Raw genomic sequence first — 15,753 nt, 5'->3', positions numbered from 1 at the left:
GTAACAATCAAACACTTATATTTAGTATTCAAAAATTCCAATTCTAATAAAACATGACCAAAGTCAAAATATAGATAAAAAGGTGAAATACCAGGATTTTTACTCGTAAAATAAGTCTCAATGAGGTGTAACTACCCTTATTTGCCGAATTTTACAACAAACATTTTGGATTATTCTGCTGTTTGTTATATCATCATTTTTAGTATTGTATCGCTTGAAAGGAAATGTTGCGTGCTAAATGAAGATGTTCTTGAAATGTTTCTTAAAGTTAGCCATTTTTTTTGTCATTTAAGTTATGAAAATAAAATGGAAAAATCTTACTCTAACAGTAAAATGCTTTTTCTTAATACATTTTTTTATATTTTTTTGCAAATAACGCATTGTTATTTTAAATCTAATATTAAATTTAATACGGACACATTTAACAGTTTTAGAGATATAAAAATTGAATATAAAAGATTGCGGATATCTTGCTAACGAAGGATTCCATGAAACAATATAGACCTTTATTTTCGTTTTGTTATAACCAATAAAACCAGTTTCCGATCAACGCAGCACCATGGTTTTCTTTAGCGATGTACACCATATCGTAGTGGCATTCCACTGGCGTTATACTAAACGTTCAGATTGGTATTCCGTTTGTTAAGTTTTTTAAGACCTTGCTGCATTATTGGGCTGTAAATAAATGTAAAGTTTCTGTAAGTTTCTCTTTTGTTAATGGAAATTTGCTTAGTGTAGTTCCTTGTATGTATTATAACGTGCAATTGTTATAAACGCCCGCCAAGGAATTGCAGCTGTGCTAATTACATTAGTATTTTTCTATAGTAATAGCATATAACTGGATTTATATGTCCAGCTGATTGTTTTTATTTATTTGGTTTTTGTCTCAATACTTGTGAGTAGAAAAACCTGTTTAGGATCTTAGCCAATACAGCATCGTAGTTGCGACTCACATGGTACGGAGTCTACAGAGTTACACAACTACTGCTAACTCTCAAGTGTTCTTCTGTTAGAATCAAGTTGTGTTTAGTGGTTCAGAAATGGCTCTTTCCAATTTTTCGTCAACTGGTTCCGAGGATTTTTACAAAATGGTGGACAAAGGTAAGTTTATTGAAAGGTTTTGAAATTTCAAGAACTTTTTACGGCTTGTTATTTTAACTTTTTCCAAGATTATATTAACTTTACAAACTTGCCCTTTCTAAAACCTTTTTTCAAAAGCTTCAATAAACTTGTAAGACAAAGTTATGAAATCTCGAAACTTTTTATTATCTTAATGTAGATCAATAACATAGATTGACAAAGGACATTATTGTTATTGACAAAAGTGCCTGCATATGCTTTATTATTGTTGTCTAACAACTAAAGTAAATGTTATTTCTTAAGTATATGAGAAATTTAAAACATTAAACGTAAATGCCCCTTATCTAGAGAATCATCAACATGCATTCGAAACAAGGAAGAAATTACAAAAAAGCTTATAGAATTTTATTTTTTTATTTTAAGATATAGAGTACTACAGGATTGATATAGGGCTCAAAATAACTGTTTGTGTTTTAAAGATATGCTAGCTTGTTAGCAAGGTACTTGTTTTTAAAGGCCACTTGTGACGTTTCATATTAAACCGTTGATTTAGGAATACCGAAGTAGTGATTTTATATACGAGGACTAGCTGTACCTAATTTATTTTGACCAGAGCATAAATTCTTCTCCCAGAATCTTTTGATACTGTAATAAAACATAAAAGATGCTACAATTTACAATAGGCTGTCTTTTCAGTTTGGTTTAGTTCGGTTCAAAGATGACTTATTTGACATAAATCAGCAGGTAATATAATTCATTCTAATAGGCGTATTCTGTTGGTGGATGAGTTCATTTTGATTTCTAATCTTAGTTCTATAACTAGCTACAACTTAAAAACTATATTGGAATGATAAATTCTATCCGTAGTAAAAGGTAACACCAAGGAGGATAGTAATTGAATCATTTCAATAATTTTTTTTACGACGCTAAAAATTATTAAGTCAATAAAAATTACTCACACGTACTTGTATTCTAATCTATTAAAGTAATATGTTGTTAAAAACGTTAACATCATATCTATCCTACGATAAAAAGTACTTTTTATTAAAAAAAGTTTACTTTTGCTTGCCTTCCAAAAACTAAAAATTTCTTTCTAATGAACGTCCATGATCAACAATTTAAAACTAAGTGACTCTTTTTACACCTTATACTCAAATAGAGAATGATATTTCTTGTCTTTAGATTGCATGGTACAATCCTGCATACTTTGAGTTGATATAAGCAATCTCATAGCAATATCTTACAAACAATATGAATAGCCTGAAGACATGAAGCCACGCTATTTTCAATCGTGACGACTCAAAGTACCTTTATACATTTGATTTCTCTTTAATTTTAAACAGAATGATATAGTACCCCAAAATAAACGGAGGAAAAACCAAATATTTTCCTATTAGTTAAGTCACACACATAGCAGTGTTTAATCCATCTTGAACGTATACTGTAATCCTGTTAATTTGGTTCGTTTATCAATATGCAATATAGAGTTAACGCACATATTAATAACAGTTCATAAAATGCTACTTGTAAAAAAAAATAACCCTACATCCAATTGAATATTACTGTATTCCTTGCAAATATTACCACATATATTTTATTTAAAATATAAACGGTATTAAAATTAACATTGGCAATATTCCCGTGTTTTGCTATGGGAGAGAATGACATGATTCTTCAGATATTCTGTATGAAATGGTTATAAATCTCTAAATTATTTTTAAATGCAAACTCAATTTTACCGCTTAGTTTATTATTTATTTTCTTTTAATTCAGGTATAGGGCTCAAATTTCCTAGACCTAGACAACCTAGTTGAAGTGGTGCTGATGCGAGTAAAAAAAAAAATAAAAAAAAAATAAAAAAAACGCCAAACAAATAATTCAATTTAAAAAGAGGTTACTTAAACTGTACAACAAGTTTTTACTTTGAGAACCGTGCTTATATTTTAATTCAATATCCAAAAGAGTCTTACGGCATACCTATCAGCAATGAAACCAAAAACTTGTTATTGGTGTTACATAAATAAGAGGTGTCTTACAAAATGTGTCGATTTAGACAAGCCTCTTGACTTTCATTTCATTGTATGAACTAAAAACTATATGCACAATTACAAAACCTTTACTACTTAAAAAAAAAAAAAAAAATTATATTAAAAACCTAATTAACCTGACTAACTAAAAACCTTAATAATTAAAAACCTTTACTTTTATTATAAAACAAAACCCTACTATCCCCTAAAATCAACACATTTCAGTTATGAAAAAAAAAACAATACAATTATTTTGAAACAGTCAATCAGAATATAATACTAGAGGATTTTTTCAGAGAGTATTACCAAGACCTGGACACTAACCCACTCTCCGATCCCTGTATCGTTGTCTATACTTGTTTACCTATTGATTGTGGTACATTTTGGACCAAAGATCATGGCTTCGAGGAAACCTTATAATCTCAAGACCTTCATGAGAGTCTACAATATCATACAGATAGTTTACAACGCATTCGTTCTGTCCCAGGTAAGAAAAACACCGATGTTAATAATGGACGTATGGCAAGAATTTCTTTCATGAAAAAATAACCGTCGAATCAAATCGATGAATTTACATATCAGACACTCTTGTTAGAGAAAGTGTTAATGTACACGTGCTAATGATGTGAGGTACTTGCCGTACAGTATAGAGCCTCTGCTAGATCTATCTTCGTCTTTGAGACAACAGCACCACCTAGGTCCATATTTTAAGCTAGGTATAGTTAAAGGATGTTTGTAGAATGGAGTGAGATAATAACATCAGCACTCTATTACTTATACATTAGATGTTTCCTTAGAATTGGTGTACTGTAGTTCCGCTGCCTTTTCCCAGGATTATTATAAAACGGTTTTTACTATTTGATATGTTCTGTGCAGTTTAAAAGCAGAAGTGTATGTTACAGGTGTTTGTAACGCCAGGAGCAGTAGAGTATTTACTGGAACACAGTTGTCGTGTCGACGACCCCGACAATATCAAACATCTCAGACACACAGTAAGTTTTTATCACACACTCAACATCAACAATATCAATATCAAACGTCAACAATTGTTGGAAATGTTAAGTTGGAATTTACGTTAATTGTCTGAAATTCCGAAATACAAGGAACTTCAGGAAGAAGTGACATAATTTGAATAAGTTTAGGTCATGTTTCCACTAACTTTATAATAACTTTATATATAAATTTATATATTAACTTTATATATATTCTTTCTGGGATGTAAAGGTTTTAATAACTTTGAAAAGGTTAGTCTTCATAAGGGGATTGGTAGTCGTAGGTAGGAGCATACTTTGACCAAATCATCTTGCAAGTTCTTTATTTTAAAGGCCATCGTATCTTAGTAGGACTTCTACAATTCGTCAAACAAATTTGTGTCTGTGCTTTGGTTTCGCCAATTCTGAGATCCTTCACCTACACCAAACGAGGGCCATACCAAAATAAAATATACGATAAGCTGTGGAATGTAACACGTAACATTTATTTGCATGATGTGTAAAACCTTGTACACTAATTGTTTACTATTACTATTAGTTGACTGAACTTGACTTGTGCCCCTACCAGCATGTATTTATATAATTTGACTGTGTCTTATGCATTTATACAGGGTGTCCCGGAACTCTCTACCAATATTTTAGGGCATTGCTCCTGGGTAAGAAACATACCTAAATATCATATTTAAATTGTCCGGAAGTCCTTAGTTACTCACACAGCCGCCATTTTGTTTTTTTAAGTTATTAATTTTTTTCTAAAGAATGGTTAAACATACGAAATGGAAACTTTGCACAAACATTTATGACAACTAAACAAAGCTACCAAAAAATTATCACGATTTTTAAAATTCATAAAACAAAATGGCAGCCATTTAAAACTTATGTAAAATCAATGGTTTTTGAGTTATTTAAGAATGAAAATTTTAAATGTCCGCCATTTTGTTTTATGAATTTGAAAAATCTTCATAATTTTTTTGTAGCTTTGTCTAGTTGTCATAAATGTTTGTACAAAGTTTCCATTTCGTATGTTTAACCATTCTGTAGAAAAAAATTTATAACTGAAAAAATCAAAATGGCGGCTGTGTGAGTAACTAAGGACTTCCGGACAATTTAAATATGATATTTAGGTACGTTTCTTACCCAGGATCAATGCCCTAAAATATTGGTAGAGAGTTCCGGGACACCCTGTATAATGTCTATAGACGAATAAATATCATTTCATTTCCTCATTTCATTTTATGTTTATCTTCATTTTTATGTTTAGTTTTTTGTTTTAGTTCCTTTACTGTTCTTGGCATTACTTTGTTTTGAAACTTCTGGACTTATTTGACACGGTAAGTTCCTAAGTATACCACTTAAATACATCGAAATCTTTAACATTGTTATCATTGGTATGTAAAGTCTTATCAATTTCTATTGTAAAGGTATGACAAACTGTTCTAAGCGGCTAATATGCCATCGAACATTATCTAGTTGTTGACCAACTGAGTAAAGCATAGTAATGGTTGTAAATTATTCAAATTACCACATATTTATTTTATATCGACGTAAAACTTAGTTATTTTTACTTTAAATAAGGCACTTGCTCGTATAACTCGTATAACCGGTTCTGTTTAAATCAAGGTACCTGGTTACTGTCGAAACGAACCAGTGCAGTTTAAGCTACTACAACTATATTGTGCTGTAATTTGAACATGTTGTCAAGTTAGAATGCCAGCTATGGTATTTACGAATTCCACTTGTTTGAGTTCGTCATGGAAAAATTAACCCTTGTAAAAGAAGTAACTTATAGTGTTATTGTGGTGTAATTCTACATCAATAATAACAGGGATGTATGTTATAACAGTAATAATTTGAATTGTAACAATCCACATTGACTTAGAAATAGATTTACGTACAGGAAATCAGTTCATCAAAATGAAAGGAGGTTTCCGAAATGTATGTTTAAGGAAGATGGTTTGTTTATTCAATGCCAGTAAGGCTTACCATTTGTTATTGTTGCAGGTGTTTATGGTTTTACGCAAGAAGAACACACATATAACATTTCTACACATTTACCACCACTGCGCTATGGTGGTTTTTACTTGGTACAGTAATAAATACATTAAAGGTAAGTTTCCTCAACCATACCTTTTCATATGTAGTTTATATAGTTATAAGGCTGTTTTATATAGCTGTAAGTATATAACTACATAGTCCTGTAATCCAGCTACTTGGAAGTCACGAATTGTGGATATTTATAGGCATGATCTGTGGATGCGATACTCCCTGGTGTGGAGTAGCACAATGAGTACTACGACTTTCCGCAGTCTTATCATGATAATTAGACCAATTCGTAAAATACAAATCAAAAATGTGTTTCGGATTCCACTATAAACAGTAGGTACCTTAGTTGCCATCCTTAAGTAACACTCTCGTCTAAGAAACATGTCGGCCTTAGTCACTAACAAGATTGAGCCACTCAAAATGAGCTAAGTTTATCCGATTTTGATAAAATTTGGTACAAACGTGTAAACATATGTTTATAAGAACGAGGGGTTTATGGGGTAAAAATTGATTTTCCTATTTTTGATCCTAAAAACACAAAATTTAATAATTTCTCTCCAAACAATTTTGTAGAGCTTAAAAAAGAAATAATTTTGTATATTGATGCTTTGGAAAATTCGCTAAAACACACCTTAATATTATCCTTATAGCAGCAAACCTAAGTACTCAATAACATTAATGTTATTTAAATAGTAATGAAATCTAAACATTTTTAGGAAATATTTTTGTAGATATCCAGCCAGGTAAATGGAAATTCACTTAGTCTGTAGGATTGCTGTGGCGTGTGTATTACATTTTAGTTTTAATTGTTCGTCACATTTACAGCTCAGCAAGCGACAATACCAGCACTGATTAACACGGCAGTTCACTGCGTCATGTATTTCTATTACTTTCTCGCTACATTTGGCCCTGGGATGCAAAAACAGCTCTGGTGGAAGAAATATCTTACTACACTCCAACTGGTTTGTATCAATTGTTTAATCATTTATTCAATCAATTCGACTGACACTGGTAAAATAATACGATTTCATAGGTATTCTACATTTAAATGACAGTTTCCAAGAAAAGAGAAATATCACAAAATAAATAAGTATGTTTTTCTATTTATTACATGTATTTTGAACTTTGAACTTATTTCTTTTTTTTATTTATTTTTTTTTGTATTATTTTATTTTGAACTTATTTATTTGAGTGGGTTCGGATCCTGGTCACTGCCACTATCTTTTATCAGTACAGTTCACCTTTGTACTGTACCGGCTCACCCCTTGCTTTGCTGGATACGTTCCACGCACAGATCTGTAGTCTATGTGGACGGGCAAATGCAAGGTTAAAAGAGGCCGCCAACCTCTTAAAAAAAAATTCTAAAACACCATAAATTGATAGTCAAATGACAAATGACATCTGAGACTATGTGGTTACCCAGACATATTATATTTTTATTTCAATATTTAAGCTAGTATTTTAATATTGATAAGTAATAAACAATCCACAGGGACAGTTTGCAGTAGTGATCCTGTATCTGTGGCTTCTGTACCACCAGGACTGTCAAGTGTCACAGGACTTCAATGTCATTTGGATCATCAACGTAGCCGTGATTGCAGCCTTCTTCGTCAACTTCTACATCCAAACATACATTGTAAAGCCTCAGTCTCAACTACGGTGTAAAACAAAGAAACAGTAAACGCTAAGTTTGAATATAGTTAAAAACATAACATTTACATTATACTTTATTTTTGTATATATAAAAAAAACTACTCAAGACTTTTGGACATCGTGTACACACGTTGATAATAAATATATAACAAAACCTGTTATCTGCAGAAATTTTTTAGTTATGGACTGGTTTCAACGATGACTCAGGTGAAAAATAAAACCAATAACACAAAACTGATAATAAATATCAGAATTGGTATCTAGTGTTATAAATGTATATATAGGGGTATTACAAACATAACAACAATGACAATTATGATCGAAACCAAGAATAACAGTTGATTTTTATATTGTATTTTGTATCTAGCTTCAACATATTTTTCTTAAGGCTAATGAAGACGAGCGTTTTAAGGTTTCTGAGAAGGCCATTATGTAATAATGGCTCATTTTTCTATTGAGCCTCAGCTTCCGGAAGTGAAGCTATGGTTTATAAGTGAATGTTTCGAGACATCATCAAAATTCCATATCATATAACTTAAGTAACTGATATCCCTGAGTGTGAGTCTGGTTTAATCCAGATATTTTTACTTAGTTAATTAAAGATAAAATCAATGAAACAAATCTGAGAAAATATTTGAATTGGCTTATTAATTGATTTCATTTCATCTCAATGTGTTCCGTTAAAATGATCAGGATTTGTACTGCTATAAAGTTTTTGTAACACAACTAAAAACTGTTTAAGCTATTGCTTTAAGCTTCCATTACGCAATTGCATGTGTCATTTAGATGGAGAACTCCCGTTACAAAATGAACTAAAGCTGTTTAAAAAAATAACCGTATGTGTATAATTCTTAAATATAGGACAATTATATTTATTTGTCAGTTAATAAGTCTCTAAAACTTGACTTATATATATTTGATTCACGTATACATGAGGTTAGGAGGAACTTGGACTATGTTTAGGTAAGTTAATAGACCGACTTGTATGAAAGGCTCATCAGCGCTACGTAATGTGGTTGTGGGGCAAAACCACAGCACCGTTCAGAACAAGCAGCCCAACACAGCTAGGCTGGGCGATGGGAATCACTCTGACTCTACATGTTTCGAGAAACCAGTTGATTCTTTTATGAAATTGCGGTTTTAGTCGGATATAATACATATGACAGTCAGATTATAATAGAAAATAAACAGCCTACAGGAATTTATTTTTATGAACACAGTAATTAATATTGTTTCGATCTAGGCTTTGTTTCCATTTGCTATATCTAGGCAAGAGAACACATTTTCTAAGAATATACAATAACAGTGGTCAATAAAAAAGGTCTGTTTACGAGCTACATAAAACCTGTTATAGCACAATAAGTTTAAATTTAGTTTTAGTCAAAATTAGGTTGCAACTTACATGATCAAGAAGGCTACAGCAAATAAAGTAGTACTTTGGTAGTGTACGATTTATGTAAAAACACGGTTTTCAATTTGCATAGCCTACTTTAATTTCCATTACTTTGGGTTTTACTGATTTTTAAATGTTTTTCTCAATTTTAACCTTTTTATTGTAAACCTTTTTCTAGGAAGTTAATTAATAAATGATAGCTCAATGGTATTTGCCTTGTCACAATCATTAGACACATAGAAATTATCTATTTCTACATTATTTTAGCCTTAATTTATACACTTAATAATTCATAAATAGTACACACCTTTACTATTTGTATCCTGTATCCAAACAAAAACTACCTAACTTACAACATCAAAGGTAAAAGGGTGCAATAAATATATTCAAGAATCATACGAACCTTGAAATTCTATTATTCATAGAAAGACCAACTGAATCTACAACCTCTTGCCTTTCCCTGAAACTGCAAATGATTTTCCCTTTGTCCTTTATAAAAGGACTTACGCATAATCTAATCTGAGGGCTTTGGTCGTATGGCGTATAATGCAATAAGAGCCTGTGCTCGGCTAAGTGCACGGTTCTACGATGTGGTTCACTCTTTTTAAAAGTCCTTTTAGTCCCTTTAAACATTTGAAATCTAATTAATGAATAGGATTTTTGATGGGAGTTATGTATATGAAGGTTGCACAAAAGGAGATCAATAACTCACCTGTAACCGGTAAGTTGCTCTTTTAAAATTAACAATAAGACATTGCAAATTTACCCGATATTTATAGCATGAAAAACGTATACGTATTTTTTATCTTTATTATAGAATTTGAATATACCTTTCGGTTGATTATTATGAGAAAATGTAGTATTGCGGTTATATTAGTATTTAATTAATAGTACCCATAATATAAGTAAACTCCGTCATGGTTGTAAGTTAGGAACGACTTACTATACTGTTGATTGGTACAATGTCAACATACGAAATCAAGTGCGTTCCTATAGTATTGGAAAAGCATATAATTGCAGTATTTTGAAAAGGTATTATTGTTATTCAAAATTTTTTCCATACTTCATAATGAATATTCAATAATTGATAAGTGTTTAAAAAAATACCCGATTCAATTCCAAAGTAATTTATGCAATAATTAGTTTTGCGTGAAGCCCTTTTCAAAAGGGAATAATAATGTGTAATTAACACTTCTCAAAACTATATTTTTTTAAAAGCTATATTGCACCAATAGAAAAAGTCTAATTGTAATGTCGATGTAGTATCGGTGAAAAGCACTCGCCGCCAAAGCTGGTCTGAATTGAAGTTTATCAATTGGTACACAGGATGATCCCTTCTGTTTGCAGCCCAAAGATAGTGCATGTGTTTGTAACCAAATGTATCTAAATAAACACTATTTGCCTGATTCTGTTGGTGGATTACATAACAAACATACTAGCGTTGATTCAGGCATTTAAAACTTTCTTTAATTTCGGTTTGCCTATGTGATTAGCCACGTTAGGAATTGCAAACACACGTAATTTTAGTTAAACCAAACTAAAACATAATACACATAACTTCTGCAAAAGAAATATCACTTATTGTCTGTTGGTATTTCGAAAATACCTAACAGTTTTCACCTGGCAGAAAAATTATGAAACATTATTAGGACTTATAAATAATTTAATGTCATTTTGGTCGCTTCAAAGCTTGTACTGCATAATTACAGGTTACAAAACAAATGCGGAGTCATTAAAACACACACGCCGCACCAAAAGCTGCTAACAAGCGAGCCGCTTCTTTGACGTGTTGATTAAGCCTACACACTTAGTGCAGGATCTACACTTTGCAAAATTGAGTACCAACATTACCTTTCAAACTATGGTGGAACTTAGGAAATATATATAAAAAGCATCCACGTAGTAGACTACAATAAACTGTCCGGACCTTCAGGTAACACTAGTACGTAGGTATTGGATTTGTATTTTGTAGTTGCTAATTATAATTGTTTTGTAAGGTTATTTCTTAAAAGAATAAAACAATACTTCACAAGCTACAGTCCTCTATTACATTAATTTATTCATTTAAGACGACAGATATAATAACTATGATTTAACCTAAAGAATATAAATAATTGTAGTTCAATGATGTAGAATACTATACATATTAGTAATGTCATGTCACATTTTGCGTGGTTTGGCATCAAATGGTCTTTAAGGTATCATACGTAGTACTAAACTTCATTCATAAAAATTCAGGGGGTTTGAGGGGAAGCTTTCCTGGGTCCTCTACCACTTAGTTGAGTTATACACTTTTTTGTATAAGCCAGCTGATCAGATGTTGTTGTTTGAAATTAAAGGTGATGTGGATGGGATGAAATAACGTCCCTTCAAATGACTTAAATTTTGTGAACGGAGTATTGTGACCTCATTTGTATTTGATATGAGAAGGGGTGGCAAGCAGCATTATCATAGTTACAATTCCTGAAACTAGCCTTACACAGTCTGGGTCAACATTGCAGATATTTTAAGTGAGCTGTAAAGCATCATTCTCGATGAACCACTTATTTCTGTCCATGCATTTATACAGGAATGGTTCGGGTGCTCCCAGCCGTATCGTTACACAAGCCTAGATTATAAATCTGGGATCCTAATTATCACTGGTTTGAGAATCTGAAATAAACACTTAAAAATACTGTCCTATCATTTACATGTAGATAATGTTTTTTGGACGAGAGCAGGATTACCCGGGCATGTTCAGTGCATGATAAAAAAAAACTTTTTACCCATTACTAATGGTGTTATAGGCACTTTTCTGGAATAAAAATTGGTAATAAACCACAATAAGTTTGGCCACACAATTGATAATGATTTTATAGGTGATCCTTGGGATCTCACAAAGAGTAGGTAAACATTTTTAAGTGGATGTTTGAGACAGGGAGCATCAATACTACTATAAAATAATCCGAGGTAAATTAACAATTAAGACATCATACACGTACAATGATATTCCAGAAAATCTGCCACATAGTAATAAAATAACAGTCAAACAAAATTATAATCAGCCACACTTTTAGTGCAGATAAATTAAAGTGAGTATCAAAACTGTCAGCACACCATGTGATAATTCATAAAAATACAGGCAATAAAAAACAAATCATAGCAAGGTTATATCTAAATTTGAAATATCCACACTTATCCCAAGACGTTGTTGTCCGTAGGAAGAAATCCAAGCACAACTAGTAAACAATAAACAAAATGTCCATTATATATTCCATGTATGTAGTGGATCAAAAAGGAGTACTAACCATTGTCATGGCTGAAACCCAAGTAATAGACCAAACAAATATCAATATTTCATGTAGTTATTAAGAGGTTGGATTATAAATACTGTCGTGAAATAGTCCCAGGTAATAAAACATAAATTAAATTAACACAAAATTCTGTGGGTTATTGAGGGGGGAAGAGAAGCATTATAATTGTGCAATTCCAGGTAATGAAATGAACAAAGACTAGCCACACATTTCATGTAGACATAGTGAGGGAAAAGGAGCAGCATTGTCGTGGTTGAATCCCAGGTAATGAACCATATAAAGACTAGCCACACATATCACCGGCTTATGTCCATTCCCTCTGAGCTCTCTCAGTAGATTTATACAGAAGGTCTTTCAGACAATGTCAATTATACAAAACACGTACATTCTTAGTCATTGTTAATATTATGTTTTCACATCTTGTTTATGTAGGCCTACATTGTCTGTTACTGAATAACTATCTTATGTTGACATATAAATGTCACGTAAATATGCCATGGACATATAAAAACCGTTCAAAATTTAGAAACTTTGAAATTAAACTTATAATTTACATACTTTAAAACATTTTTTCCTACAGTTGCTAATTGCTGTATCTACTTACTTTTTCCACACACTTTTACTTTTGCTACACAGCTACGAAAGATACAATCAGATTATGATCAGCTGGTGCAGCGTTTCCTATTTCGATCGATGTTTGGATTTTACCTAACCTAAAAACGTGTTGTACAGTGTTTTAAAGACTACACAGTTACTAAAAAAGGAGTACTAAAGGCTATACAGTGCCACTTCACCCACTAGTTACACAAATAACTATGAATTGCCAAAAATATTTAGGATGGTTAAAAATGGCATGTCGGTAAAATAAGAACAGTCATAAAGTGATTATAAAATGAGTTCGACATGTGGCGGTGTTCAAAAGGGATATTTAACAATATTAATTTATTTTAAATGGTCTACTATACAGTGTCTGTATATAGTAACAGCATACATCAAACAAGGATGACTGTATGCAGGTATTGTAAGCCATTTCGAGTATAACACATGAATCCTGAGGCTTAACATCTTTTTGTAAAAAAAAAATTGTAATTTAGGACTCAATACAAACAGTTTTGTTAACTTGAAATTGATTTTACAGTTATTTTATTTTATTTTTATAGAGTGAGGTATTTAGTAGCGCGACATATAGTGACAAAATAGATGATCACGGACGGTGTAATATAAGATCATGATCGACTAACGTTGATAAACGCGTTGCTGGGGGACACTAGGCGGCCATTCTGCGGCTGATAGAGGCGGTAAATCTTACAAAGACTTCACAATCACCACCAGTCTGGTCTGACATTCTCAGTTTCAAAGATGTTTGATGAATAATCAGTCAAGAAATCCTAATTGTACCCTAAATATAGGGATGATGTAACTGAATATTTAATTGAGAATATGCAGTATTTTAAAGAGTATTTTCAACACTCCTTAAATAGAATTTCTTAGGCAAAATATTATTTATGTATATGACACTGGAACTAAGATCAAATTTAATCATGTCTAACAATTTTTCAACTTGGAAATTGTGATATGTTTGTCAGCAATTGAACCAACTGATTAAATTTCCATTTGAGTAATTAAATCAAAGAAATTAATGTTCGAAATCAACGTGTTTGCATCTTATGATCTATTACACATTTTATACTTATCTGTTCTTGTAATTTACTTAGGTTATTCGTATGAACATGAAGGAGAAAACATTAAATTGTTAATTTAGGAAAAAATATCTCAGTGTTACTCTCAACATGATACGGTAATCGTAAGAGATTATATGTGAGATAGATTTTACTTGTAAAGTATACAGATAAAGGTATTTTCTCAGTGTTGGAGATACTTAAGCATTTTATCTATATTTTCCTGCAATTTATTTGCACAGATTAATAGTCAAATTTGTTGAGTGTAATTTAATATTTACAATCAAACTGTTGCGGTTGCAAAAAGAAACAATTCTCAGTTACATATGTTAAAAATCTTTTGCAACACAAAGCTTTGTCAGCGTCTTCAACTGAACCAGATATGAAACTGTGGCATGACAGGCTTGGTCATTTGAGCTATGGTTGTATAAAAAGTCTCAGGTCGCAGGTAGATGGGATGGAGCTAAATACTTCAACATTACCCTTAGAAAAGTGTTCAAGGTGTGTTGAAGGGAAAAAATCACAATTTCCTTACAATCAGAACAGGAGACGAGCCACCAGACCTCTTGAGTTGATTCACAGTGATTTGTGTGGTCCAATCTCACCAGTTTCATTTGACGGTAAGAAATATATCATCACTTTTATTGACGACTTTACTCATTTCACGGTGGCCTATGCTCTAGAATCGAAGACGGAAGTCACAAGATACGTCAAGATGTATCATGCTTTGGCTACATCTCATTTCAATCTAAAGATTAGCAGATTTCGTTGTGACAATGGTCGTGAATACATGTCAAATGAGTTGAAGCAGTTTTTTGAGGAGCAAGGAATTCAGTATGAGTTCACAATCAGATATACAAACCAACAGAACGGTGTCTCAGAACGAATGAACAGGACTATTGTTGAAAGGGCTCGTTGTTTAATACTTAATTGTGAATTAGGTAAGACATTTTAGTCAGAAGCTGTTCGAACTGTCGTATATGTAATCAACCGAAGTCCGACATCAGCTTTAGGAGGAAAGATCCCTGCTGCTTTATGGTACAATGAGAAGCCTAACATTAGTAAGTTAAGAGTTTTTGGCTGTGCAGCATATTTGCTACATATTTGTTACATAAGGAATCAATATCAAGTAAATTTGACAGCAAGTGCTTGAAGTGTTACTTTACTGGATATTGTCCTAATGGTTATCGACTGTTGTCCTGAAGAAGGAAAAATAATCACTAGAAGAAATGTTGTGTTTTATGAGGAAAAATTTAACTTTGAGAGCACACCAATTGAAGACTGGATTACCAATCATGTACATGAATCCAGATCGAGAAAAAGGAAGACAAGAACAAAGAAGAACCCAGATCATTGTCTGATGAAAATCAAAGAATTTCTATACCAGATCTTGAAGAAGAGGAAGAAGAAATTGAAGATCATGTAAGTGAAGAAGAAACATTAAGACACTCTACCAGAAAGAGGAATGTGCCAAGATACTTACAGGATTATGCAGTTCTTGCTCTGAATGCTGAATCATTTGTCGATGATGTACCGCAAAGTTACAAGGATATTGCGACATGTGATGATAAGGATCATTGGTATCAAACTGTG

At 32.1% G+C, this 15,753-nt stretch overlaps 1 protein-coding gene across 1 annotated transcript; it reads left to right on the top strand.

Moving 5' to 3' along the window:
• Positions 1-976: 976 nt before the first annotated feature.
• On the top strand, positions 977-7,956 carry LOC128984754 (elongation of very long chain fatty acids protein 4-like). Its single transcript, XM_054404109.1, has 7 exons — positions 977-1,101; positions 3,404-3,594; positions 4,010-4,099; positions 5,374-5,430; positions 6,101-6,206; positions 6,968-7,104; positions 7,635-7,956. The coding sequence occupies exons 1-7, from the start codon at positions 1,041-1,043 to the stop codon at positions 7,821-7,823; spliced, it is 831 nt and encodes a 276-aa protein (XP_054260084.1). The 5' UTR covers positions 977-1,040; the 3' UTR covers positions 7,824-7,956.
• The last annotated feature ends 7,797 nt before the right edge of the window (positions 7,957-15,753 follow it).

The sequence above is a fragment of the Macrosteles quadrilineatus genome, unplaced genomic scaffold (genome assembly GCF_028750875.1).
Source record: "Macrosteles quadrilineatus isolate MER2022 unplaced genomic scaffold, UCM_ALF_1.0 Scaffold_2__2_contigs__length_208266976, whole genome shotgun sequence".
In the NCBI taxonomy this organism is placed as follows: Eukaryota; Metazoa; Arthropoda; class Insecta; order Hemiptera; family Cicadellidae; genus Macrosteles; species Macrosteles quadrilineatus.
This window is presented reverse-complemented; position numbering and strand designations above follow the sequence as displayed.

What these genes read in the sequence shown, in the direction of transcription:
- LOC128984754 (XM_054404109.1), top strand. Translation starts at nt 1,041, where the DNA reads ATGGCTCTTTCCAATTTTTCGTCAACTGGTTCCGAGGATTTTTACAAA. An exon ending in ACGCATTCGTTCTGTCCCAG is followed by an intron (nt 3,595 to 4,009) that starts GTAAGAAAAACA and finishes TGTATGTTACAG; the next exon opens with GTGTTTGTAACGCCAGGAGC. An exon ending in ATCTTACTACACTCCAACTG is followed by an intron (nt 7,105 to 7,634) that starts GTTTGTATCAAT and finishes AACAATCCACAG; the next exon opens with GGACAGTTTGCAGTAGTGAT.